This window comes from Pelophylax lessonae (genome assembly GCF_965119305.1).
Source record: "Pelophylax lessonae genome assembly, chromosome: 7".
In the NCBI taxonomy this organism is placed as follows: Eukaryota; Metazoa; Chordata; class Amphibia; order Anura; family Ranidae; genus Pelophylax; species Pelophylax lessonae.
This window is the reverse complement of record NC_138774.1, coordinates 6,638,618-6,666,477: the sequence shown is the minus strand read 5'-3', so window position 1 is coordinate 6,666,477 and position 27,860 is coordinate 6,638,618. Positions and strand designations below refer to the sequence as shown.

Below are 27,860 nucleotides of genomic sequence, written 5' to 3'. Positions count from 1 at the left end.
TCAGCCTAAAACCTCCCACACGGACAGACAGTAAGGCCCCTTTCACAATTGTGCAACTTGATTTGATTTCCAATGAGTACCGTTCCATTTCTGTGTGACTTCAAGTCACAGCAACTTCAAAAGTAGTCCCTGCACTAATTTGGTCTGACTTTGATGCGACTTGAGGTCCATAGACCTCAAGATTACAAAGGCATTGCTTCAAGTCATGTCAAAGGCGCGTCGCAGTCACGTCAAAGTCGAGTGACTTTCAGGTCGCACAAGTGTGAAAGGGGCCTTACTGGGCTGCAGCAAGAATCAAACTACAAGAGTGATCACCAGCGCCCTCATAGTTCACCAAGAACCACTGCGGCAGCCAATGGTACTGTGATAATCAGATGCGTGACTGGAAGCTTTAGTGTCTTGGCGAAAGAAAACATGAAGGGCCCCCCTGACTGCCAGGGCCCTTTCCATAAGTCCCGGGGCTCTTTACTCCCGAAGTGGGGCCCTTTCACATATTCTGCAGCGGCCCCTTTCCTACCGTCTTGGGGCCTCCCCCACAGTGGCAGAATGCCAGGGCCCGGTCGCAACTGCCACCTTTGCGACCCTGGTAGTTCCGCCACTGGTGTGAATGAATGAGGAGGTCATGTGGGTGGAGTTCCAAACAGCTGGGCCTTTATCAAATTGTAAGATTGCATGAGAAAATGGACTTTAGTGGCTCAACATAACCTTACAAAAAATGTATCTACAAAGTTTACTTTTATTGCAATAATATTTAAAAATGAAAATTCAATAAAAAAAACCTTAGTACAGAACATCAATTCCAAATTGGACAGCGGTCCTAAGTGTTGGATATTATTATCCACAAGTACTAATGTAAATCTTGAACCCCCAAAGAGGGCATTCCTATAAAACAACAACAAAAATGGGCACCCAACATTCTAGTAGCATGTCCGATGTTTGAGGTACAGTTAGCCCGACATGTTTCGCGTCAATTTCACACTTCTTCAGGAGCTCAGTACCATACACATAGATCATTTCTATGCAAAAAGAAAAAAACACACGCTCATATATAATATTGCTGTTTCAAAAATTGTGACAGCGAGGGCGAGTAGAAGGGAGTTTGGGCAGGGGCTGAACTGCAACAGGTTACAAAAGGTGAAGGTCTCCTTAAAATAAGTACGGAAATTATTAGAATTTCACTATAGAAATAACACCAATAAATAATGAATGCAGAGAATTTCTTACATAAATGAAGCGCCACTGTCGGTCATGTGATAATCCAAAATACAGCCAGACCGCCAGTAGTAGAGGAACCACAGGAGATAGACAAAGGAATACCCAACCATCAGGGACCCCATTTTTACAACTCATTCTAAAAAGGCGAGGATATTATCATTCCATCGGTGGACTCTTTGGATGAAATGATGGATAGATAGATGGATTGTATTGGAACACAACTCTGAGAAGTATAATTATTAGGTAATCCCCATGATTAAGCTCAGAGGGATGGAGCGAAATGCGTTAGGGGGGTCGCTTGGTGGGAGTCCAGGCTGAGGTTGCCACTAACCATGGGATTGTATAGATGTGCAGCTAAAGGGAGACCCCCTTTAGTTTCAAAGTAGCTTCACTCTCCCAATATATTAACTATGGTAGCGCTCCCACCTCAGCAAAACAGGTGAGGATATTATCATTCCATTTGTGGACTCTTTGGATGGAATGATGGATGGATTGTACTGGAACACAACTCTTTGAGAAGTATAATTACTAAGTAATCCCCATAAATAAGCTCAGAGGGATGGAGAAATGTGTTCGGGGGGGGGGGGGAGGGGGGGCAGTGGTGTATTTAGGTTTTGTGCTGCCCTAGGCCTGACTAAACTTGCGCACCCCCTAATTTAAATATGACCCCTTCCTGTAAAGGCCACACCCTTCCTGTTTATGACCCATTCTGTCATCTGTAAACCACAACCACAGTGTATCAGTGCCTATTGCCTCATCAGTTCCCATAAGTTCAGCCTCATCAGTGCAGCCTTATCTGTGCTGCCTCATTACTGCTCATCAATGCAACCTCATCAGTGCAGCCTTATCTGTGCTGCCTCATTACTGCTCATCAATGCAACCTCATCAGTGCAGCCTTATCTGTGCTGCCTCATTACTGCTCATCAATGCAACCTCATCAGTGCAGCATATCAGTATTAGCCCCATCAGTGGCCATCAGTACAGCCCCATCAGTGGCCACCAGTGCAGCCCCATCAGTGGCCACCAGTGCAGCCCCATCAGTGGCCACCAGTGCAGCCCCATCAGTGGCCACCAGTGCAGCCCCATCAGTGGCCACCAGTGCAGCCTATCAGTGCCCATTAGTGCAGCCTAAGATATTTGGACTTGTGTTTGCTGCCACTGATTGTAATTCTAGGAATATTTCACTTCTTTGTATAATGACTAGGACGTCCATAGTCATTATACAAATAAGTGAAAATCAGTGGCAGCAAAAAAAGTCCAAATATCTTATAAGATTGCAGTAATCTTACTAACCCAGTGATATATTGTGATAGCACATATGGAGGTGAGCAGGTCCAAAATATTATTGCCATCATATACAATTAAATGTCTTAATTGTATATGATGCAATTCAATATGCTCGCTCAAGGACAAGGATGTTTAAAGAAATAGAAAAAATATTATTGACATGATGCCTGCCATACCTGGGGGTGGAGGAGGGTAGGCGGAGCATTAAGCTGCAGTGCCACACTTATTAGCATTGGGGGCCGTCGGACCAGTTGTATTAAGTGTGGTTGGCAGCCTGCGGTCTGTCCAAATGTCCTTACCCGCCTGTATTATCATACCGGCAGGTAGCAGTGTGACCGCTTTATGTGGGTGCCAGACTGATTTGCCTCCTGGACCCTGCCTTCTGGCCCAATTCGCCCCATGAAACTGGCACTATACTAAAAGTGTAGTGCAAGCCGACGGGGACCCTTTTTGTGCGGGAGCCTGGAGGAGGCTGTTTTTGTTTCGTGCGGGGTGCAGCTTTTTTGCTGCCCCCCTGCAAAGTGCCGCCCTAGGCCTGGGCCTTGTTGGCCTAGGCCAAGATACAGCACTGGGGGGGGGGGGGGGGGGGTCGCTTGGTGGAAGTCCAGGCTGAGGTTGCCACTAACCATCGATCCAAGGGATTGCATAGATGTGCAGCTAAAGGGAGACCACCCTATAGTTTCAAAGTAGCTTCATTCTCCCAGTATATTAACTATGGCAGAGCTCCCACCTCAGCAAAACAGGTGAGGATATTATCATTCCATTTGTGGACTCTTTGAAAGGAATGATGGATGGATGGATGGATGGATTGTATTGGAACACAACTCTTTGAGAAGTATAATTACTAAGTATTCCCCATGAATAAGCTGAGAGGGGTGGAGACGCTTGGTGGGAGTCCAGGCTGAGGTTGCCACTAACCATCAATCCATGGGATTGTATAGATGTGCAGCTAAAGGGAGACCCCCCTATAGTTTCAAAGTAGTTTCATTCTCCCAATATATTAATTATGGTAGAGCTCCCACCTCAGCAAAACTCCACTCATCAGCCATATTTCCTATAGTGAGCTGATAGGATAACAGTGTACCAAGAAAAGAAAAGAAAATAAAGTATATTAATAGAGATACCAAGACTGCAATCAGATGTCCAAAACATTATTATCTACCAATGTTACCAATAATGAGATACATGAGGTCAGCATTGGGGATGTTAAGTATCTGCAACAATGTTGCCAACTTACATTCCATAGAAGGACAGGCAGCCACTCGGGACTGTTCACCTCATGCTGCCATGTTGCTTTGCTTTATGGCAAAAATGTAGCCGCATGTCACATTCGCTGCCGAATCCAACCAACTCAACCCAGTAAATGGGACCACACTGCAACTGGTTTGCTGTGTAACGGGTCAGGATTTTCAGCCGGCATTGAGTTGGCATCATCCTCACCGCCTGTTAAAACGCGGTCCACCGAAAAATATTTGAGGCAATATTTTTCGATCATATGTCAGGTTTTCCTCATTTTTTTGCACCCCAAAAATCAAGAAAGGTTTCTAAGCTCCACACATGGCGGCATTGATGTGAAGGAGAGATTTCTGTCTCATACCTGCGTTGGAATTGAGTTCTTCATTCTCCGACTCGGTTCCATTCTGACTGCCGTTTCCGTGTAGACTGTTCATCGCCATTATCTTCATCTTCTGCAGCTTCATCGCTTCTGCCATGGCAGCCGCCGTGAGACCTGAAACAGCAAAAACGTTCCTGATCATACAAGCCGAGGAGAGGACTGAAAAACCAAACCACCGATCTATGGGAGGAATCCCGGGGACAGATATAGAACAAAATCTACATGTTATAGAACTTCATATCTGATAAATACCAATAATAGGAATATAATATACAGTATATGTAATAATAGAAGGAAACACATTTATTAAATTACAACACTTACATTCAAATAAATGTGTCATTTATTTTTCTTACCAAATACCACTGACAGTATTCCCAGTGCTATACAGAGATCACATAAAGTTATGAACCAGAGGAGCTTACACTTTTATTATCCCCCCACAGTCACACACTGTTATACATTTATATACCTCTGACATGTACTGCAGTGAAGTACAGAAATACTGAGCAAGTCACATCAGTCTCTGTACCAGAGGAGCTTACACTCTAATGTTTCTCCCCCCTCCCCCCACAGTCACATGCTATTATTATTATACATTTATATAGCTGTGACATATACCGCAGCGCTGTACAGAGATCACTGAGCTAGTCACACTGTACCAGAAGAGCTTACACTCCAATGTCACCCCACAGTCACATCAGTCACTCTACCAGAGGAGCTTACAATCTAATGCCCCCCCCCCCCCCCAGTCACATACTATTATTCATTTATATAGCTCTGACATATACCCGCAGCAGTGCTGTACAGGGATCACTAAGACAGTCACATCTGTTTCTGTACCAGAGGAGCTTACACTCTAATGTCCCCCCACAGTCACATCAGTCTCTGTACCAGAGGAGCTTACACTCTAATGTCCCCCCCCCCCCACAGTCACACATTATTATATATTTATATAGCTCTGACATATACCGCAGTGCTGTACAGAGATCACTGAGCCAGTCACATCAGTCTCTGTACCAGAGGAGCTTACAATCTAATGTTCCTCACCCCTCCCCCCACAGTCACACACTATTATTATTATTATACATGTATATAGCGCTGACATATACCGCAGTGCTGTACAGAGATCACTGAGCTAGTCACATCAGTCTCTATACCAGAGGAGCTTACACTCTAATGTCCCCCCACAGTCACATCAGTCACTGTACCAGAGGAGCTTACAATCTAATGCCCCCCCCCACAGTCACATACTATTATTCATTTATATAGCTCTGACATATACCTGCAGTGCTGTACAGAGATCACTAAGACAGTCACATCAGTCTCTGTACCAGAGGAGCTTACACTCTAATGTCCCCCCACAGTCACATCAGTCTCTGTACCAGAGGAGCTTACACTCTAATGTCCCCCACAGTCACACACTATTATTATTATACATTTATATAGCTCTGACATATACCGCAGTGCTGTACACAGATCACTGAGCCAGTCACATCAGTCTCTGTACCAGAGGAGCTTACAATCTAATGTCCCCTCCCTCACAGTCACATCTGTCTCTGCACCAGAGGAGCTTACACTCTAATGTCCCCTCCCCCACAGTCACATCAGTCTCTGTGCCAGAGGAGCTTACACTCTAATGTCCCCCCCCCCCCCCCCCACAGTCACATCAGTCTCTGTACCAGAGGAGCTTACACTCTAATGTCCCCTCCCCCACAGTCACACACTTATTATTATTATACATTTATATATCTCTGACATATACCGCAGCGCTGTACACCGATGACTCAGCCAGTCACATCAGTCTCTGCACCAGAGGAGCTTACACTCCAATGCCCTCCGCCTTCCCCCCGCATTGTTGTTCGCTCTTTGATATAAAGCTGTGTTGTTTTCTATCGGATTGGAGTTGATTTGTAAAACTCGCTCCGGAGAAAAAAAAAACAAAAGTGACAGCAGAGAGGAACAATAAGCGATGGAACAATGCTACAATAGATCTAATTGATTGTACCGTCCCGTCTTGCGCTATTACTGTGAAAGCCTCGCTGTCAAAACTGCAAACAGCTAAATTAACAGACGGAGAATGGAGCTCTGCAATTAATCTAATGAAATGGTGACTCGCTGAACTGACGCATTTTGATATTAGAACAAAACACTTAATTACATTTACAGTCAACACATTGCAACTAATAACAGTCTGAATTAAAATAATTGAAACGGAGCCCATCCGGAAACATTGATTCACTGCGTGCAGCGAGGAGAAGGGGCCCCCGGTATTAGATAGGGCCGGATTTAGGGGTCACTTCTGATTGGCTAAACAAATAAAAAATGATGAGACATCTGGGGAGGACGGCGATCATAAGAGGGTCTCGGAATATAGAATTATGTGTTTATAGAATGATATAATTTCATGATTTGTGTTTATTATGAAATAAAACCGCCAATGTAGTAAGAAATGAGGAATTCCTAGAACGAGAATGACCGCATCTAATAATGTGTAGCAGCCATGACCGCATGCATTAAACAATGCTGAAGCAGATTGGACAGAGAATAAAAGAGAACTCAACCCCAGAAACAAAAATCTCACACATTGCAGCTTTCCAGTCCTTTAGATTTGATGGATGCTTTGTGTTTTTTTTTTTTTTTTTGGGGGGGGGGGGGGGGTTCTGGCTTGGTGATCCTGCCAGTCTCACTCTTCCTCCCCAAAGGTGACAACACTTCCCCACTGTACTATATCCATAGAGAACCAGCACTGTCACCCTACATAGCTGGCTCCTTATTTAGACTACAGGCTACCACCCCCCCCCCCTCCCCCCCTGTTCTAGTCTCCATATCTTAGGGGGAGGTGTTCTGTAGTTCATAGAGAAGGGAAGGGTAATGACACTGCTTCAGTTTATGCAGCAGGGAGCACAGGAAGATGTGTGCTCCCCGTTTTTTGGCAGGATTAACAGTTAGTATCTTGTGACAGTGCTAGATACTGCAAGCGCTATAATGGTGCTGAAGAATGCTCGTCCTATGATGGGAACTGCTTCTCCTGTAACAGATCTGGAGATTGCTAGTGATATGTTGTCCTGTGACAGTGTAAGAGACTGCTTTTCCTACGACGGCACCAGAAAGCGCTTTTCCTAGGACGGCACCAGAAAGCGCCTGTCCTACGACGGCACCAGAAAGCGCTTGTCCTACGACGGCACCAGAAAGCGCTTGTCCTACGACGGCACCAGAAAGCGCTTGTCCTACGACGGCACCAGAAAGCGCTTGTCCTACGACGGCACCAGAAAGCGCTTGTCCTACGACGGCACCAGAAAGCGATTTTCCTACGACGGCACCAGAAAGCGATTTTCCTACGACGGCACCAGAAAGCCCTTTTTTATATGACGAGACACCAGAAAGCGCGTGTCCTACGACGGCGCCGGATAGCGCTCGCCCTATGACAGTGCCAGATAGCGCTCGCCCTATGACGGTGCCAGATAGCGCTCGCCCTATGACGGTGCCAGATACTGCTCGCCCTATGACGGTGCCAGATACTGCTCGCCCTATGACGGTGCCAGATACTGCTCGCCCTATGACGGTGCCAGATACTGCTCGCCCTATGACGGTGCCAGATAATGCTCGCCCTACGACGGTGACAGATACTGCTCGCCCTACGACGGTGACAGATACTGCTCGCCCTACGACGGTGACAGATACTGCTCGCCCTACGACGGTGACAGATAGTGCTCGCCCCAAGACGGTGACAGATAGTGCTCGCCCTACGACGGTGCCAGATAGTGCTCGCCCTATGACGGTGCAGGATAGTGCTCGACCTGTGATGGTGCCAGATAGTGCTCGCCCTATGACGGTGCCAGATAGTGCTCGCCCTATGATGGTGCCCGATAGTGCTTGCCCTATGACGGTGCTGGATACTTCTTGCTCTGGTAAGCTTTGTCAGCTGCCTGTCTCATTGCAATAATAGACTGCCATCCTCGCCCTTGATAAGTATTTGGTATACTTAACAACAGTATGGTCCTGGATCTCAGTACACTGTCAACCCCACCCACAGTATGCATTTTGTACACCTACATTTAGAGTAGATACGTAAAGGTCTCTCCAATTTTATGGGTTGGTCCTGAACAAATCCTGCCTCTAAATATGCAGGGATCACTGATCATACCCACTTTACTGGCTGGTCCCTTCCAGACCACGGGCTGAGCACTCATGGCTCCGATCCCTGCAATTAATTCTCTTTTTAGGGCTGATGCTGTGATCCCGGGACATAGCCCTGGATACAACATCCTCAGGACAGACGGGCCAAGATGCAGGACACCTGCACAGTTGGCGTGTATGCTGCCATGGCCCCCAAAAAAGTGAGATGGCCACATGATTTTAAAGCTTCGTACTGAAATTGCACAAAGGTTTTCCCAGGCCAATTCCCGAACAAACATTTTTCATTCCAACCCACAAAAATAAATCCATTCTTCTTTTCTTCAGCTTTGTCCGCTTTTTAAACAAGCCTATTTATTTACAAACTGATGAAAGTACTTAGAAGCACAATGTCGTAATTATCTATGTAATTTTTTTTTTTTCGCAGATTGCCCCTTTTTACTGAAAAAAAATGCAAGGTTAAGATCAAAAGGAAAACTTTAATAGATGTTCGACTGGGGTCACAGTCCTCAGAACTGGAACGCTGGAGATGAAAGACGAGCGATGGATTCAGCTTTTGATCTCGGCCAAATCCATTTGGCATTGTTTAGGTTTTGTATTTAATACTTCGCTTCTACGTGATATCATGACTAACATAAATTGGTTTCATGTTTTTTTGGGGTTTTTTTTATATTCACTTTAATAGTTCTGTAATCTGTACACAGACCGGTGATTCACAGGTTTCCAGTGTTTAGACAGAGGCTTGGTTATGGCCGGTCGCCAGATAAATTCCATGCATGAAGCAAAGTTTTGCTGATAATGAGATGCAATTTGCCGGATGTTTTTTGTATTAATAGCCGTCCCAGTTCAAAATGCAAACTTCAGTTTTGGGTGGTTCCTGGCAATTTAAATCACATTCTCATAATGTTCTGGTGCTGTGATCCCCTAGCATTCACAGTTCCACTCAACTGTGGCAAGCAAAAGCCAAGTCTTCACCTTCCCCCAATGGATTCTCCATAATGTAGAACAAGGGTCTCCAAACTTTTCAAATAAAGGGCCAGTTCACTGTCCTTCAGACTTTGGGGGGGGGGGGGAGACAGTGGCCAATGATGCTAGGCCCAAGACATTTTCTACCATCAGTCAAAATAATTATATGGCCTTAGAGCTGGTGGTCAGTAGGGGAGGAGTACTGCCCCACCATTGGGATCAGTGGGAGGAATAGTGCCCCACCATTGGGATCAGTGGGAGGAATAGTGCCCCACCATTGGGATCAGTGGGTGGAATAGTGCCCCACCATTGGGATCAGTGGGTGGAATAGTGCCCCACCATTGGGATCAGTGGGAGGAATAGTGTGCCTTCATTGGGATCAGTGGGAGGAATAGTGTCCCATCATTGGTATTAGTAGGAGGAATAGTGCCCCCATCATTGGTAGCAGTGGGAGGAATAGTGCCCCATCATTGGTAGCAGTGGGAGGAATAGTGCCCCATCACTGGTAGCAGTGGGAGGAATAGTATCCCATCATTGGTAGCAGTGGGAGGAATGGTGTCCCCATCATTGGTAGCAGTGGGAGGAATAGTGCCCCATCACTGGTAGCAGTGGGAGGAATAGTGTCCCCATCATTGGTAGCAGTGGGAAGAATAGTGTCACATTATTAGTATTAGTGGGAGGAATAGTGCCCCACCATTGGTATCAGTGGGAGGAATAGTACCCCATCATTGGTATCAGTGGGAGGAATAGTGCCCCATCATTGCTAGCAGTGGGAGGAATAGTGCCCCATCATTGGTATTAGTGGGAGGAATAGTGCCCCATCATTGGTATCAGTGGGAGGAATAGTGCCCCATCATTAGTATTACTGGGAGGAATAGTGCCCCATCATTGGTATTAGTGGGAGGAATAGTGCCCCATCATTGGTATCAGTGGGAGGAATAGTGTCCCACCATTGGTATCAGTGGGAGGAATAGTGCTCCATTACTGGTATCAATGGGCTGAAAAGTGCTTCCCCATTCATAACAGTGGAAGAAATTGTTACCCATTGTTGGTGTAGGTGGGAGGAATAGTGTCCCATCATTGGTAGCAGTGGGAGGAATAGTGAGTATCCCCATCATTGGTATTAGTGGGAGAAATAGTACCCCATCATTGGTATTAGTGGGAGAAATAGTGCTCTATCATTGGTATTACTGGGAGATATAGTGCCCCATCATTGGTATCAGTGGGAGGAATAGTGCCCCATCATTGGTGTCAGTGGGAGGAATAGTGCCCCAACATTGGTATCAGTGGGAGGAATAGTGCCCCATCATTGGTATCAGTGGGAGGAATAGTGCCCCATCATTGGTATCAGTGGGAGGAATAGTGCTCTATCATTGGTATTACTGGGAGATATAGTGCCCCATCATTGGTATCAGTGGGAGGAATAGTGCCCCATCATTGGTATCAGTGGGAGGAATAATGCCCCATCATTGGTATCAGTGGGAGGAATAGTGCCCCATCATTGGTATTAGTGGGAGGAATAGTGCCCCATCATTGGTATCAGTGGGAGGAATAGTGCCCCATCATTGGTATCAGTGGGAGGAATAGTGCCCCATCATTGGTATCAGTGGGAGGAATAGTGCCCCATCATTGGTGTCAATGGGAGGAATAGTGCCCCATCATTGGTGTCAATGGGAGGAATAGTGCCCCATCATTGGTGTCAGTGGGAGGAATAGTGCCCCATCATTGGTATCAGTGGGAGGAATAGTGCCCCATCATTGGTGTGAGTGGGAGGAATAGTGTCCCATCATTGGTATCAGTGGGAGGAATAGTGCTCCATTACTGGTATCAATGGGCTGAAAAGTGCCTCCCCATTCGTAACAGTGGAAGAAATTGTTACCCATTGTTGGTGTAGGTGGGAGGAATAGTGTCCCATCATTGATACTATTGGTATGAATAGTGTCCCATAACTAGTGACAGTGGCAGGTATTATGCCCCACTCTTGGTGTCAGTGGGAGGAATAGTAAAAATACTGGATGAACCCTCTGCCCACTGCTATACCCTTTCAAGAAAACTTAGCAATTAAAAAAATTGGGATATTTGGTTCACACATATTGATATACATGTTTAAGCCAGCCAACTGCGTCAAAGTAATCCCTCTTTAGCCAGTCATACTGTGCTTTGCCACTGCAAATGCTACTGTGGACACAATGCCAACATGGGGCAAAAAAGAGACAATGGGGGAGAGCTTCAAGGTTTAGGTCTGGCCACTGACCTGCAATACAATAGAAACAAGATATACCTGTACTCATGTCCCAGTGCCCCAGGTTGGCATTGTGTCCACATTAGCATTTGCAGTAGCAGAGCAGAGGGAATACTTTGAATCAGTTGGCCAACTTAAACATGTAATGCAATATGTCTGAACTAATTATCCCTATTTTTTATTGTAAAGTCTGCTTGAAAGGGTATAGCAGTGTGCAGAGGGTTCATTCATAATTTGGAAGTCCAATTAGGAGAGAGCGATGGCTTCATGATGGCCTTGTGGGAAGTTCACAGATACTAAATACATGGGCAAGGAGGAACGAGCAACCAATGCAACTCTTGATGTTGGGTTCACAAAACGTTTATTGAAAATGTTAATAAGTTCATTGAGCCAACACGGTTCAAGGCAATGGACTCCCCTTTCTTCAGGGCTCTTAGGGCTTACTTATGGGTGGGGGTGGTTCCCAGAGCGATTTCTAAATTTCAAACTTCAGATCGACAGAGTGCAGGCTGCTGATGATACAGAGGTAGCAAGAGGTAGAGGCATCATAAGCCCCCACTCTGTCAACCTGAAATTCAAAAAACACTCTGCGAAAAACCTCCCCCATAAGTACACACTAACAGCCCTGAAAAGTTGGGAGTCCATTCCAATGAAACGCGTTGGCTTGATGTACATGTTTAGATTTTCAATTAACATTTTGTGAACCCTGCTTTAAAAGTTGCATTTTTTTGGACACAATGTGGTCCTTCCACCTCACCCAGGTCTTTGAGCCTCCTAAAAAGCCATCACGAAGGTGTCGCTTTCTCCTAATTGAACCTCACAATTATTTAATCTACATTATGGAGACTCCATTTAGGGAAGGTGAAGACTTGGCTTTTGGTCTCCTTCCTCCTTACCCAAGTCTTCTCATTGAAATGAGAACGTGGTCGTACCAGAGATGTAGCAATCCAAGCCCCAAAGAGGGTCCACCACCACCATCTACTGTTGGGCTCAACCCACTGGAAGGGTTTCCTTCCTTATTGCCCATGGAGTTACTTACCTTTGACTAGTGACCGATCCATTTAGTCCAGCGTGGTCTCCAGCCCAAACCAGACACTAATTACAGACATAGGATGGGTTAAAAATATCTCCAATGACTGGTCTAATGCTTGATTTTCATGTTGGTGGCCATCGGGACCAAGAGTCAGAGTTGAATGCCAATTAAACACTGATTTTATTGCAAGTGGAATATTTTTATTTTTTTATGAACATTAAAGAAAGTTCTTCACTATCCTGGCATGCTCTGCTCTCTTTTGTTTTTTCATAGCAAAAGAACGCTCCACTCTTTATATGCTGAGCTGCAAGGCTGAGGATGGTTTGAACTTCTAATGGTGATGGACTGGAAACATCGAAACAACTTTATAGAAGTTTTGTTTGCCAGTTTCTCCTTGGATCATTATTGGGATGGTGTGGATCAGTGTTTCTCAGCCTTTTCTTAGTCACGGCATTCTTTAAAAGTATGCAAAATCTCAAGACACTCCAGCCAAAAATGTAAAAGTTACTTCTCAATGGGCCTGAGAAATAGGCTCCCCCATTATGTCAGAGGCCCCCAATCATGTTACAGTCACTCCTTCAAAACCAAGTCATCCATTCATGTCAGAGTCTCCCCTAAACACGAGCCCCCCTGTTACACAGTCCCCTCTTCCCATCAGAGCCCTACCATTTGGCTACAGCAGCGCGGCAGAGAGTGGGAAGTGGAGGAGTTCTGGAGGAGGCAGACTCCCTATATTCTTCTAAATACTAGGAGTGGCCCTACATGTCCTTTGCCCTGGATTAGAATTAGGGATTGACCGATTATCGGCAAAGCCGATATATCGAGGGTCGATCTGCACTTTCCCTGATATATTGGAATTGGCCCTTGAGGTTACCGATATTGCTGATATTTCGAGAAAGTGCTGTACCGGAGTCATGCCTGCAGCTAGAGGCATCACCCCGGTACCGGCATCAATAGCCGACGGTCGGCTGTCTTGTAATAACAACTGATGCGCCCGAGAAGCCGCTCGGCTGTCATTACAAGGAGCGGGAGGGGACGCCCCCCTCCTGCTGCCTTCCACGGCTTGCCCGGGTCTCCCATCCCACTGTGAGACCCAGGAATCCTATCTGCATGGCCGCCGAAGAGAAGACCTGATCAAAGCCGCATCACTTCCGGGTATTCGGCGCCAGATTAAAAAAAATGACAGCATTCAAAACAGCCAAACTTGGCTTTTTTGAATGCTTTTAAGTGCAGAGGAGGGGTTTGGGGTCTTTTAGACTCCCCAGATCGCTCCACAGCAGTACCTGTCAAGAGTAAAAAATAAAAAAAAATGTAAATATACAAAAATATCGGCCAATAACGCTATTCAATGGCCAAAATATCGGTATCGGCAATGAAAATCCGAGATCGGTCGATCACTAATTAGAATCATGCCTTGCCATGGTGGGGGTAAGCTGGCTGCCACCACCATAACAAATGACACAATGGGTCCTGGCCCCAGAGCCCTAAACTTCACACTGAGGGTTTTTGGGGCACCTTTAAACCAGAAGGATTTATTGAGTCCCCTGTATCCATAGCTACAGGTTTCAGGACCTCGTGTTGAGAGCTTCTGAAGATGGAGCTGAGGGTTTCTGGGGCACCTTTGATCCAGAGATAAAAGGGTTCTTAAATCCCCTGAACCCAAAGCTTAGGGTTTTCTACATTAGTGCTGAGGGTTTCTGGAGCTCCCAGGACCCGAAACTAAAGACTCCTTGAAACCTTTGGACCCTTCGCTCAGGTTCTGGATCCAGTGCTGAGGGTTTCCAGAGCCCTCTGGAACAAAGGGATTCTGGAGCCCCCTTGACTCAGAGCTGGGGGATTCTGAACCATTCTGGACCTGCAGAGAAGGGTTCCTTGAAACCCATTGATTCATTTTCTAGAGGATTTCTGGACCTAGCACTGAGGGTTTCTAAAGTCTCCAAGAAAAAAAAAGGATGCTAAGTCTTTCTAGAGCTCTCTGCAACAAAGGGATTCTTGAGAATCGTGGATTTTAACCCACCTGGACCTAAAGTTGAAATGGTATGCATTCTACTGGAAATTAGTGTTTCCGGCATCCACTGGCTCAGAGAATAGCATCTCTGGAGCCCTCCCAGGCTCAGATGATTGCCAGAGCCTCCTGGCCCACAGTTGAGAGTTTCTGAAGCCCCCTGGCCCAGAGATGAGGGTTTATGGAGCCCCTTGGCCCAGAGATGAGGGTTTATGGAGCCCATTGGCCCAGAGATGAGGGTTTCTGGAGCCCTCTTGCTCAGAGATTTGGGTTTCTGGAGCCCCTTGGCCCAGGGATGATGGTTTCTGGAGCCCCCTGGCCCAGAGATGATGGTTTCTGGAGCCCCCTGTCCCCGAGATTAGGGTTTCTGGAGCCCCATGGAGCTTGTACTCAATTATTGGAGCCTCTTCAGAGCTGGCTAACAAAGACCTTGTTTAGGCTTCATAGCCTTACAACTGTGCAGAGGCTGTAAAATGGATATTAACAACCTCTTCCAATGTGAGTTCAATTTAGTAGGTTACAGTAAATGAAGTGATTTCAGTCGCACACACAGAGACATCAGCTGTGACAGCAATCTGCTCAAACTGTGTAAGAACCAGTTCCGTTATGTTGGCTTTATTGCAGTCTCATTTAGAGCTTTATGTGTTTTCAGTAAATAAATTTCTTATCAGCTCAGATGAGATAGCCAGTCCCTTCACCAAGCTGAACTGCCGCTTCCTAGAGATGATTTAATAGAAGTGGATCACCTGCCACCAGCTGTAAGATCCATTGGTTGGGTTGGAAAATGTAGAATGATCCCCAGCTGTTCTTCAGCAAAACCGGTGTATCACAATAGAGAAAATTTGACAAGCACCCTTTTCTCTGATGTCAATGGTCCAATAAATGTATCGAAAACCAAAACTTTTTATATATCTTTGTTTAATTTTTAGGTTTTTCATGAAATGTTTTAACCTTTCGCTATGCTATCCGAGATGGAAAAATAAAGTTTGGGCTTTAGATATGCACTCACTGGCCACTTTATTAGGTACACCTGCCCAATTGCTAGGTAACACAAATTACTAATCAGCCAATCACATGACAGCAACTCAATTCATTTAGGCATCTAGACACGGGGAAGACAACTTGCTGAAGATTAAACTGAGCATCAGAATGGGAAAGAAGGGGGATTTGAATGTAGCATGGTTGTTGGTGGCAGATGGGCCGGTCTGAGTATTTCTGGGATTTTCACACACAACCATCTCTCTGGTTTACAGAGAATGGTGGGAAAAAGAGAAAATATCCAGTGAGTGGCAGTTGGGTGGAGGAAAATGCCTTGTTGATATCAGAGGTCAGAGGAGAATGGGCAGACAGGAAGGCAACAGTAACTCAAACAACCACTCGTTACAACCAAAGTATGTAGAATACAATCTCTGAATACACAACACTTCGAACCTTGAAGCAGAAGGGCTACAGCACCAGAAGACCACACCGGGAGCCACTCCTGTCAGCTAACAAGGAACTGAGGCTACAATTGGCACAGGATCACCAAAATTGGACAATAGAAGATTGGAAAAACGTTGCCTGGTCTGATGAGTCTCGATTTCAGCAGCTGTCAGAATTTGGTGTTAACAACATGAAAGCATGGATCCATCCTGCCTTGTATCACCGAGACAGGATGGTGGTGTAATGGGGTGGGGGGTAATGGTTCAGGCTTGTGGTGGTGGTGTAATGGTGTGGGGGATATTTTCTGGGCACACTTTGGGCCCCTTAGTGCCAATTGAGCATGGTTTAAACATCGCGGCCTAACTTGAGTATTGTTGCTGACCATGTCCATCCCTTTATGACTACAGTGTCCCCATCTTCTGATGGCTCCTTCCATCAGGATAATTCACCATGTCACAAAGCTCCAATCATCTCACCACTGGTTTCTTCACCATGACAAAGAGGTCCCTTTCCTCCAATGTCCTCCACACTCACCAAATCTCATCCAATAGAGCACCTTTGGGATGTGGTGGAACGGGGGATTGGCATCATGGATGTGCAGCTGACAAATCTATAGCAACTCTGTGATGCTATCATGTCACTATGGAGCAAAATATTTGAGGAATTCCAACACCTTATTGTATCTATGCCACCAAGAATGAACGCAAAAGAGGGTCCAACCCGCTACTAGCAAGGTGTACCTAATAAAGTGGCCGGTGAGTGTAATTTAAGGTGTGGATTGACAACAAGTCAAACATGATCATCAGCCCATCACCTGCGGCCATGTGGCACGTAGATCACGTCCTCGCCATGCCAAACCTCCATCTTAAGACCTCTCCCCCTACCCCCATGAAGAGCGGGAGCAAAGTCGCGCTAGTGACTAAAACTCATTACTAACATGTAATGAGCAATATAAATTGATCTGTATCCTTCTAAACTTTCAAAAATGTTCCTTTGTACCTTTTTTCTTTCATATATTGTGCCGGTCACATGACCCCCCCCCTTTCTCCCCCTCTTTCTCCCAATCTTTCTCTCCCCCTCTCTCAGGAGAAGGTGCTAGCCTAAACGAGGCTTTGAAGACAGGAGATCATGTTCTGTGAAGGATAGGAGGGATAGGAGGGATAGGAGGGATGGGAGGGATGGGAGGGATGGGAGGGGGTGGGGCTGGGCAGGTCTAAGAAAAACCGACAACCTTTTTCATGAAGTGAAAGACATCTTAGCAAATTCAGATAAAGGGCGATAGCTTTGTCGGTGAAGAACAGGAAGAAGCTGTTTGTCTAGGTTAGATAAGACTTTCTAAGCTACACAAGCAGCTAGGCAGAAAATGAATAATATCAACGATAAAGATATTTAACATACTATTAATAGGAAAAAATTTTGACTGGAGTTTCCCTTTAAGGTGTATCTAAAACCAAAATATTTTCTCTTTCGTTTGGAAATGTGTGTTAAAGAATTGGACCCCCGGTCAGTTATTTATTGCTGTCCCCCCCCCCCCCCCCATCTCTTTTTGTCTTGGTGAGCATTGTCACCAAAACAGAAACTGATGGCAAATGCTAATTTTTGATTTGTCACCAGGACAGGAATGGAGAAGGAATCTCCCAATGGGGACACCTGTTAAAATGTATTTCCACCACTTTGGGGAGATTACCTCTTAATTCCTTGTTGTGTCCCCAGGACAGGAAGTGAGAGGGGAAATCCCACCAAAAGGAACCGTGCAGCAAAAATATTTTAAACAATCCCGAATTTATCCAAAAACAAAAAAATTGGACAGGACCAGCCAACACTCCCAAGTGGGCATGGGATCTCCATGATGGACTTTCTAAGAGACATATCAAACGATCCGGTGACTCGCCCTGGCGATCTCCACTGATAACTGAAATATCAGTTTTGGCTGAATTGGACCCCAAGTGTTGCCAGGACTATGAACAGCTGCAAACATCTTTAGCAATGAGTCAATAAGACTCCATTAGGGTGTAAAATGGAAAGCCTCATTTGTAATCACGTCCGATCTCAATACGAAGACCCTTTTGGCATTTTAATAAGCGTTATTGATGGCGGTGACAAAACACGGCGTGGATGTCCACCGTGTGTGAGATCCGCACGCGCCATTCATCAGCATTTAATCAAAATTGGCACCGCGCGCATGGTAATTAGCAGATTGGGGGGTGGGGAGGGGTAACCTTTCTGGAGAATGCTGTAAATTCATCCAAAAACAATACAAATGAGCCAAACGCTCTCATAATTCACCGCAAAAAACACTCAGAACGCCATCAATTTATAACATCAGAGCTAAAAACAACACCTAAAAGGAAATGCAGTTTCATCTCAACTGAGGTCCCAACCCCTTCCCTGATGTATGGCGACATATTTCAGCCCGCCAGAATGATGGCTATAAGGAATGTATAGAAAAGGTGGTGGTAACTATTATGGCCATAAGAGAGAGCCAGGGGCTCATAGGAGTCCAGCAGTGATGGAGTCTTCAGATCAATAAATCTAACAAGTTAAAAGGTTTTACTCCCTTCTTTCCAACAAACCGCCCATTACCTGGCAACCTTTATGGCTGCCTAACTACGGGGGGGGGGGGGGGGGGGATTTTCAAAAGACATTTTGTATGCTTTTAAGGCCACCAGAGGAAAAACATATGCTCATAGGAGGCCAGCAGTGATGGAGTCTTCAGATTACAAAATGTAACAAGTTATAGGATTTACTTCCTTTTCCAACAAACGGGTTTTTTACCCGACACCCTTATGGCTCTCTTACCACGGGAGATACAGTATGAGTATTTGGACCCTTCAATAATGGACTCCAATTCACACATGGCCTTAAGGATCCCGCTACATTGAAAGCTCAGATTTGGGTCGAATCTGGTGGGCCAAGTGACCCGATTTCTTTTTTTTGGGAATTCAGATTTATTCACTTTCTCTTACAACAGGGGTCTCCAAACTTTCTAAACAAAGTGTCAGTTTAGGGTCCTTCAGACTTTAGGGGGCCTGACCGTGGTCATTGGGAGTAGAAAATGGCTTTCATGTGTCAAATGACTTAAGTGGGGAAAAACAATGCCCCATTGTTTGTTTCAGTGGGAGTAGATCATTGCTGTCAGAGGGAGAAATTGTGCCCCAGCACTGGTGTCATTAGGCCTCCATTTTGGTGTCATTGGGAAAACTTGTGGCCTACCATTGGTTTCACCAGGCCTTTATTGTTTATTTAAGAATAATTCCCAAACATTGGTGTCATTTGACCCCATCGCTGGTGTCATTAGGAGCAATAGTGCCCCATCGCTGGTGTCATTAGGAGGGACAGTGCCCCATCCCTGGTGTCCGTGGCAGGGACAGTGCCCCATCCCTGGTGTCCGTGGCAGGGACAGTGCCCCATCACTGGTGTCCGTGGCAGGGACAGTGCCCCATCACTGGTGTCCGTGGCAGGGGCAGTGCCCCATCACTGGTGTCCGTGGCAGGGGCAGTGCCCCATCACTGATGTCCGTGGCAGGGGCAGTGCCCCATCACTGGTGTCCGTGGCAGGGGCAGTGCCCCATCACTGGTGTCCGTGGCAGGGGCAGTGCCCCATCACTGGTGTCCGTGGCAGGGGCAGTGCCCCATCACTGGTGTCCGTGGCAGGGGCAGTGCCCCATCACTGGTGTCCGTGGCAGGGGCAGTGCCCCATCACTGGTGTCCGTGGCAGGGGCAGTGCCCCATCACTGGTGTTCGTGGCAGGGACAGTGCACCATCACTGGTGTCCGTGGCAGGGACAGTGCACCATCACTGGTGTCCGTGGCAGGGACAGTGCACCATTACTGGTGTCCGTGGCAGGGACAGTGCACCATCACTGGCAAGCAAAGGGCAACATCTGGCCTCTGTGCTGCAGTTTGGCGGCCACTGTCTTACGAGGCTCCTGGTTTTTCTTCCCTCAAGCAACCAAAAGCCTAGCTCTATCAGTTGCACTGTGGCTGTTTCACATTATTAAAAACTGCAAAAATTGCCTTTAGCTCCCACAGTTGCTGTGACTACTGACTTGTCAAGTGATTTGACAGTTCTACATTGCATGACAAGTCACACCCCATTGCTGGAAATTGAACTGTTCAGATCGCTGGGACTCAAGTCACAGCGATTGTGAAAAAGGTTCCTGCACTACTTTTTACCAATTTCATTGCAACTTGCATTGACTTCTGTTAAATGAAGTTGCAAGCCGCAATAAAATCGGCAGTGCAAATCACACTGATATGAGGCTTTGAAATCGTGCTGAAGTAGCACAATTTCAAAGCCGCACAGATGTGAACGGGGAGTGAGAGTCCAATCATAGGAGATACAGTGGGGAAATTCACACACACCTTTGTTGATCCTGCCATTAAGGTTCACCTAACACAGCTTCCTGTGATGGGGGGACAACAATGCTGCACTGCTCCTGAACTTATAACAGAGCTGTCTCCCCCATGTAGGCTGCGCCTGCCTGCACCACAGTGGGATGAACTACTTCTCGCTGGCATATGGCACAATGACGTCCAGGCGGGTGTTCCATTATCCTGACTGGACGTCAAATGATGTCCAGCAGGATAAGCAACCCATGCAAGCCCCTTGGTACGCGCAGCGCGGCGATTGGTGGTTCAGTGTGTTGGTCCAACACACTGCATCTCTGATCTGGGTAAAGAGCTTAGGATGTAGGCTCTTTACCACATGATCAGCTGTGTCCAATCCCAGCTGATCACATGGTAACCAGGAAGTGCTGTATCGGCTTTCCTCCATTCGCGCCGACAATGCACAGGTAGAGGAGAGCCGATCAGCGGCTCTTCTGACAGGAGGGGTCTGTGCTGATAATCAGCGCATTGATTATCAGTGCAGACCCATCAGCAATGCCCACCAGTGCCCCGACTAGTGATGCCTACCAGTAATGCCAGTCAGGGCCCACCTGTGCCCACATGTGATGCCAATCAGTGACCATCAGGGATGCAAATCAGTGCCCATTATTAATGTCAGACAGTGCCCACCGGTAATGCCTGTCAGTGCCTCCTCATCAGTGCAATCTATCAGTGTTGACCATCAGTGCCCATCAGTCCCACATATTAGTGCTGCCTATCAGTGCCCATCATCGCCCATCAGTGCCGACTATCCGTGCCCATCAGTGCAGCATATCAGTGCCTGCCAGTGGCATATATCAGTGCCATCAGTGCCACATTTCAGTGCCATCTATTAGTGCTACATATGAATATGAGTGCCACCTCATTAGTGCTGCATATTGGTGCCCGTCAGTGAAGGAGAAAACGTAATTATTTTTTATAATTACAGTACATTTTTTTATCAAAATTTTTGCCCTTTTTTTATTTGTAGCACAAAAAATAAAAAAGCCAGTGCTGATTAAATACCACAAATAGAAAGCTCTATTTGTTGGAAAAAAATTATAAAAATGTCAAATGTGTACAGTGTCGCATGACAGCGCAATGGTCATTTAAAGTGTCACAGTGCTGAAAGCTGGTCTGGGCAGGTGGGGGGAGGGAGAAGTGCCCGGTATTGAAGTGATATTAAAATGCATTGCAGGGGGCGTGGCTATCAGCACTGTCATTGCTGCTTCAGACGCATGTAACTTATTCTTCTGCAGCTGGCCACACCTTGCCCCACCCACTGCTTTCCTGATTGACAGCCCTGCCTCTGCTGCTAAAACCCCACCCACTGTGAGCTGCAGTGTTTGGGAGGCGGAGCTTTGTCCACCAGCTATGATCTGCCTACATTGCATAGAGAAGCACAGAAACCCGGGTATAAAACAAGGTAAGTAATTCAAATGGAAAAGTTTTATTTAAAAATGTTGATAGGTTGGGGGGGGGGGGGTCAGTTTTAATACAGGAGTCCGCAGTGTCGGGTCCTGCGTGTTATTTGCGTTTTTTAGATGCCGCCCACTCCCTCGCAGCAAGGCATGATAGAACCGTGTTAGGAGGGGGTCTAATCGCCCCCGTTCTGTGCTCAGCACACGGCGGTAAAGAGTCTCGGCAAGCTGTGTTTTCTGTCGCAGAACTCTGGAGATCCATAAAAGACGAAACGCGCCGAGATTTTCCAGTTTAATCTCCATTATGGAAGGACAGTTCTGCCTCAGCTGCTCGATGGCCAAATTGATGGCGTCCTCGTTAAATTATTAATACTTCTGCTCTTCGCCGCGGTCAGGGGCACCCAGGGATTGCGCCATCTGTCACCTCCACCGCAACACACTTTTCTAAGTAAACAGACTTTGTTTAGTTCTTACCGGAGACGCAAGTTTTCCTAAATGATTGGGGGGGGGGGGGGGGTTGTAATAGATAGAATAGCGAGATATAAGGAGATGTATAATTCCCCGCATGCTTTTTAGAGATTGCTAGATTTAATACAAGATGAGGGTTGTAGTGTAGGTTCAGCAGATTGGTTTTATTTTTTTTACATTCCTGCTGTCATTGTTGAGTAACCGGAAGTGGAAAATTTCAACTTCCTCTTCTTGGTTAGACTCCTATTTACACGTGTGTCCAGATTTACCCCTTTAGCTCTTTCTCCTTGTAACATGCTCTCTCTACACCACTCCTCCTGACAGATGTATCCATCCTTAAACTCTCTCTCCTTCATAGTTACATAGTTAGTGAGGCTGAAAAAAGACACAAGTCCATCCAGTTCAACCTATGATGTGTGTGTGTGTTTGCTTTTAACCGTACATTGTATACCCCTGTATGTTGTGGTCTTTAAGGTGTCCATCCAATAGTTTTTTGAAACTATCAAGGCTCCCCGCTGATACGACTGCTTGCGGAAGAGAATTCCACATCCTTACCGCTCTTACAGTGAAGAACCCCTTACGCACTTTAAGGTTAAACCGCCTTTCCTCAAGTTTTAGTGAGTGGCCACGTGTCTTATTGTATTCCCTTACTCTGAATAGTTTGTTCCTTATGCTAGGGTCGCCAGTACAGTATTTGTACATTGATATCATATCCCCCCTCAATCGTCTCTTCTCCAGAGAGAATAAGTTCAGTGCTTGTAGTCTTTCCTCATAGCTGATGTCCTCCATTCCCCTAATTATTTTTGTTGCCCTTCTCTGGACTTTCTCCAGTTCCAGCACATCCTTCCTGAGGACCGGTGCCCAGAACTGGACAGCATACTCCAGATGTGGCCGGACCAGAGTTTTGTAGAGTGGAAGAATAATCTCTTTATTTCTGGAGTGAATCCCCTTTTTTATACAACCCAGTATTCTGTTGGCTTTGCTTGCAGCGGCTTGGCATTGCATGCCACTTCCAAGCCTGTTGTCTACCAGTACCCCCAGGTCCCTTTCCATCCTAGACTCACCCAGAGGTTCCCCCCCCTAGTGAGTAGCTTGCTTTCTGGTTACTGGCCCCCAAGTGCATTACTTTACATTTTTCTACATTAAATCTCATCTGCCATGTAGTTGCCCACCCCGTTATTTTGTTCAGGTCTGCTTGCAAGATTTCCACATCCTGCATAGAAGATATTGGCATGCCTAATTTAGTATCATCTGCAAATACTGAGATTGTACTAGATATCCCCTCCTCTAGATCATTTATGAATAAATTAAACAGGATTGGTCCCAGGACAGAACCGTGGGGGACCCCACTTTCCACACCCGCCCAATCAGAGTACTCCCCATTAATCACCACCCTCTGGACTCTCCCCTGGAGCCAGTTCTCTATCCAGGTACTCACCTTATGATCCATACCTACCTTCCTTAGTTTGTACAGTAAGCGTTTGTGGGGAACGGTGTCAAAGGCCTTTGCAAAGTCCAGATACACCACATCCACAGGCTTACCTTTATCTAAGTGGCAGCTCACTTCATCGTAGAAGGTTAATAGATTGGTTTGGCATGAACGATTTTTCATGAATCCATGCTGATTACTACTTATAATACCGTTTTCATTACTAAAGTCTTGTATGTGGTCCCTTATCATCCCCTCCAAAATTTTGCAGACTACTGATGTTAGGCTGACCGGCCTATAGTTACCCGGGATATATCTCGGCCCCTTTTTAAATATTGGTACCACGTTGGCTTTTTTCCAATCAGCTGGCACCATACCTGTCTGTAAACTATCCTTAAAGATCAAGAATAATGGTCTGGCAATCACCTGGCTGAGCTCATTAAGAACCCTTGGGTGCAAGCCATCCGGTCCCGGGGATTTATTTATGTTAAGTTTCTCTAGTTTAGCTCTAAGTCTATCCTCTGTTAGCCATGGCGGCACTTCCTGATGTGTATTATTTAGTTTGGCTTTACAAGCTGGGTTAGTGTAGCCCCCCGATTCCTTTGTGAAGACTGAAGAAAAGAAATTATTTAACACTTCCGCCTTTTCTCTGTCCTCAGTGGCCATTTTTCCTTTATCATCTTTTATGGGGCCAATGTGCTCTGGCCTCGCTTTCTTACTGTTTATATACTTAAAGAACTTCTTGGGGTTCTTTTTACTCTCCTCCGCTATATGTCTCTCGTGTTCTATTTTAGCCGCCCTGATTTCATCTTTACATTTCTTATTACACTCTTTGTAGTGCTTAAATGCTGCCAATGACCCCTCAGTCTTGTATTTTTTGAAGGCCTTTTCTTTAGCTCTAATATACATTTTTATGTTGGAGTTTAGCCACCCAGGGTTTAGTTTTGCTCTTTTAAATTTATTTCCCTGTGGAATGCACTGGCCCACCCCCTTGTTAAGTATGCTCTTGAAGCACTCCCATTTTTCCTCCGTGTTCTTTGTTCCCAGGGTTCTATCCCATTTGATATTTTCTAGCAGCGAGCGCAGTTTAGGGAAATTGGCTCTTTTGAAATTCAGTGTCCTTATATTACCCTTGTGTTTCCTATTACTGTAATTAATACTGAAACCAATTGACCTATGGTCACTGTTCCCTAAGTTGTCCCGTATTTCTATATCCGTGAGCAGGTCTGTATTGTTGGTAATCAGTAGGTCAAGTACTGCATTGTTTCTTGTCGGTGCATTCACCATCTGACCCATGAAATTGTCCTGCAAAACCTTTAGGAACTGTCGAGCCTTGGCTGAATGCGCGGTTCCTTCTGCCCAGTCTATATCAGGATAATTAAAGTCCCCCATTATAATGACATTTCCCATCCTTGCTGCCAATCCTATCTGTAACATGAGGTCCGCCTCACCCTCCTCCCTCTGGTTGGGGGGCCTATAGCATACGCCCAATATTACCTTCCCCACCGTGCCTTCCCTTTGAAGCTCTACCCATAGGGATTCTGCTTCGTCCATAGCTCCATTATTAATATCATCCCTCATATTTACCTGTATACTGTTCTTAATATACAAACATACCCCTCCCCCTTTTTTACCCTCTCTATCTCTGCGATAAAGGGAATACCCCTGAATGGTCGCCATCCAGTCATGAGAGCTGTCAAACCAAGTCTCAGTTATCCCCACAAAATCTAAGTCCTCCTCAAACATCAGCAGCTCCAGCTCTCCCATCTTGTTGGCCAGGCTTCTGGCATTGGTATATAAGCCTCGTAATTTTGATGTTTTTAGGCTGCTCTCTTGATTTTTCCCCGTACCCACCCTGGGTATAGGAGCTCCGAACACCCTACCGCTAATGCCCCCTTCACCCCTCTTCTCCACCCCATAGCTTATATAAATCACCCTCACTTCCGTCCTCTCCTTACCAACAGGGGCTGACTGGCAACTTTCGGCCCAGGGGGCAAGTACAAACCAGATGGCCATGGTGCAGCAACTCAGCCCTCCTCCCATTTTCCCTTTCCCAGTCTCCTCCTGACCCCCATTCCAGGCTTAAGATTGGCTCCAGGTACTCTCTTACTCACTGGCCAAATCCAGGTTCCCGACCTGGCCAGCAGAAAGCAGTTGGGGGGAGTTGGGACAGCTCAGTCGGGGCTGCCTGGGGGAGGAGAGTCTCCAGTGGGGCATGGAACCGGCCTCTGCTCAGACACAGTTTACGCCATCCATGCTGGGGGAGAGGCCTGTGCTCTGTCCTGGTCTTCATCCCACACTCAGTAGGTCAGCAGTGGGGACTTTATACTTTTCTTCACCAGGAATACTTTAGGCAAGTCTGTGGCTGAAGCGGTGCAGCCTTTTTAAAGGGCATCAGAGTGGCCTGAGGGGCAATTGCCCCCCGTCCCGTCCCCTGGGCCAGTCTTCCCTTGCATACTACTGCACTCCCCATCTCCTGCTATTTCTAAATCCACATGGACAAAAAAATCTTCAGGACACTGCGGCATGTCCCTTCATAAAAACACTCTCACGTTACCTCCCTCACCCTCCTGCTTCTCCTAACTTCTGGAGATATATCCTCAAACCCTGGGCATCCATCATTTAACTGTAGTCAATGCACCCATTACCCTGCACCCTCTAGCAGCAGCCGTAATCAACACAATTTAGTTCCCATTTATCTTCTTCCTAAGACCAGAATTCCTTTCTCTTGCACCCTTTGGAATCCCCACTCGGTCTATAACAAACTCAACTCTCTCTATGATCTTTTTATTGCCAACTCATTTTATCTACTCGCCATTACTGAAACCTGGCTTCATGAATCCGACACTGCTTCTTCTGCTGTCCTATCCCATGGTGGTCTTCTCTGGACTGGACTCACTTCCCCAGACCCAGTGAACGCAAGGGAGGGGTTGTCGGAATTCTTCTAGCCCCACATAGCACCTTTCAGGGAATTCACCCACCTCCCTCTCTGTCACTCTCCTCATTTGAGGCACACTGCATTCATCTTTTTGCTCCAGTTTCTCTAAAGGATAGCTGTGATCTACAGGCCCCCTGGACTGGTATCAATCTTTCTTGATGACTTCTCTGCCTGGCTACCCTACTTTCTCTCTTCTGAAATACTCACATTCATTCTCTGTGACTTCAACTTCCCTATTAATACTAACACTCCTGCCAAACTTCTTAGTCTAACCTCTTACTTTGTCCTGAAGCAATGGATACATGCTTCTACGCACTCTGAAGGCAATATCCTTGATCTTGTTTTCTCCCACCTATGCACTTTGTGCAACCTCTCCAACCATCATTTCCCTCTCTCTGATCACTACCTTATTAGTTTCATTCTCTCTCTCTCCTTCACCTCCTCTCCCTTCAACCATCTGTTACCCATAGAAACCTTTGCCATCCCAACCCTTCTCTTCTCTACTCTGCTACCGACCAGCTCTATGACAAAATCCCATCCCTGTCCTGCACCGACCTACCCCTTTCTGTCTACACTTCACTGTTAGCGTCACTAGACACACTGGCCCCTCTCACTACACACAGAATCAGACCCGACTCCTTCAACCTTGGCAAGCAGATATCACTAGAAGTCTGAAAAAGCAAAGCCTATGGCGCAAGACTAGGTCTCTGAAAGATTTCAATATTAATCTGCCCTCCAAAAATACAATTCCAGCCTCCACACTGCCAACCAGACCTATTTTATCACTGTTATTAACAACTTATTATCCTATCTCCATCAACTCTTCTCTACCTTCAACTCTCTAATTCGTCCTCCACCCACTAATTCACTCACTGCCCACGAGATCGCCAATCACTTCAAACAGAAATTTGATACAATTTGTGAGATCCCTGCTATTCAGATACCCTCCACGCTTCACACTTCATTACTTCCCTTTTTTAACCCCACCACTATAGACGAGGTTGGTAAGCTACTTGCTATCATCCAGCTAACCACCTGCCCTCTGGATCCTGTTCCCTCGCTAATGCTACGTTCACCCTCTGGCTCTATTCTACAATCTCTAACCCACATCTTCAATCTCTATCTCTCTTCTGGCATCTTCCCCAACTCTCTAAAATATGCACTAGTCAGCCCCATACTTAAAAAGCCCTCACTGGACCCAACCAATCTTCCGACGCACCATTTCCTTGCTCTCCTTTTTATCCAACCTCTTTGAACATCTGGTCTACCACCAACTATGTGACCACCTTGCCGAGAATAGTCTTCTTGAGCCCCTT

At 46.2% G+C, this 27,860-nt stretch overlaps 1 protein-coding gene across 4 annotated transcripts in view; it reads right to left on the bottom strand.

Annotated features, from left to right (window-relative positions):
- Window positions 1-27,860, bottom strand: part of DACH2 (dachshund family transcription factor 2) — a 680,850-nt gene that overhangs the window by 315,182 nt on the left and 337,808 nt on the right. For 3 of the 4 annotated variants that reach the window (XM_082263125.1, XM_082263126.1, XM_082263128.1), the window contains one exon: window positions 4,100-4,231. The exons of the other annotated variant lie outside the window; for it this stretch is intronic. In XM_082263125.1, coding sequence (XP_082119251.1) covers window positions 4,100-4,231 — 132 coding nt within the window. The remainder of the gene's footprint in view (window positions 1-4,099; window positions 4,232-27,860) is intronic. 4 annotated transcript variants of the gene reach the window in all.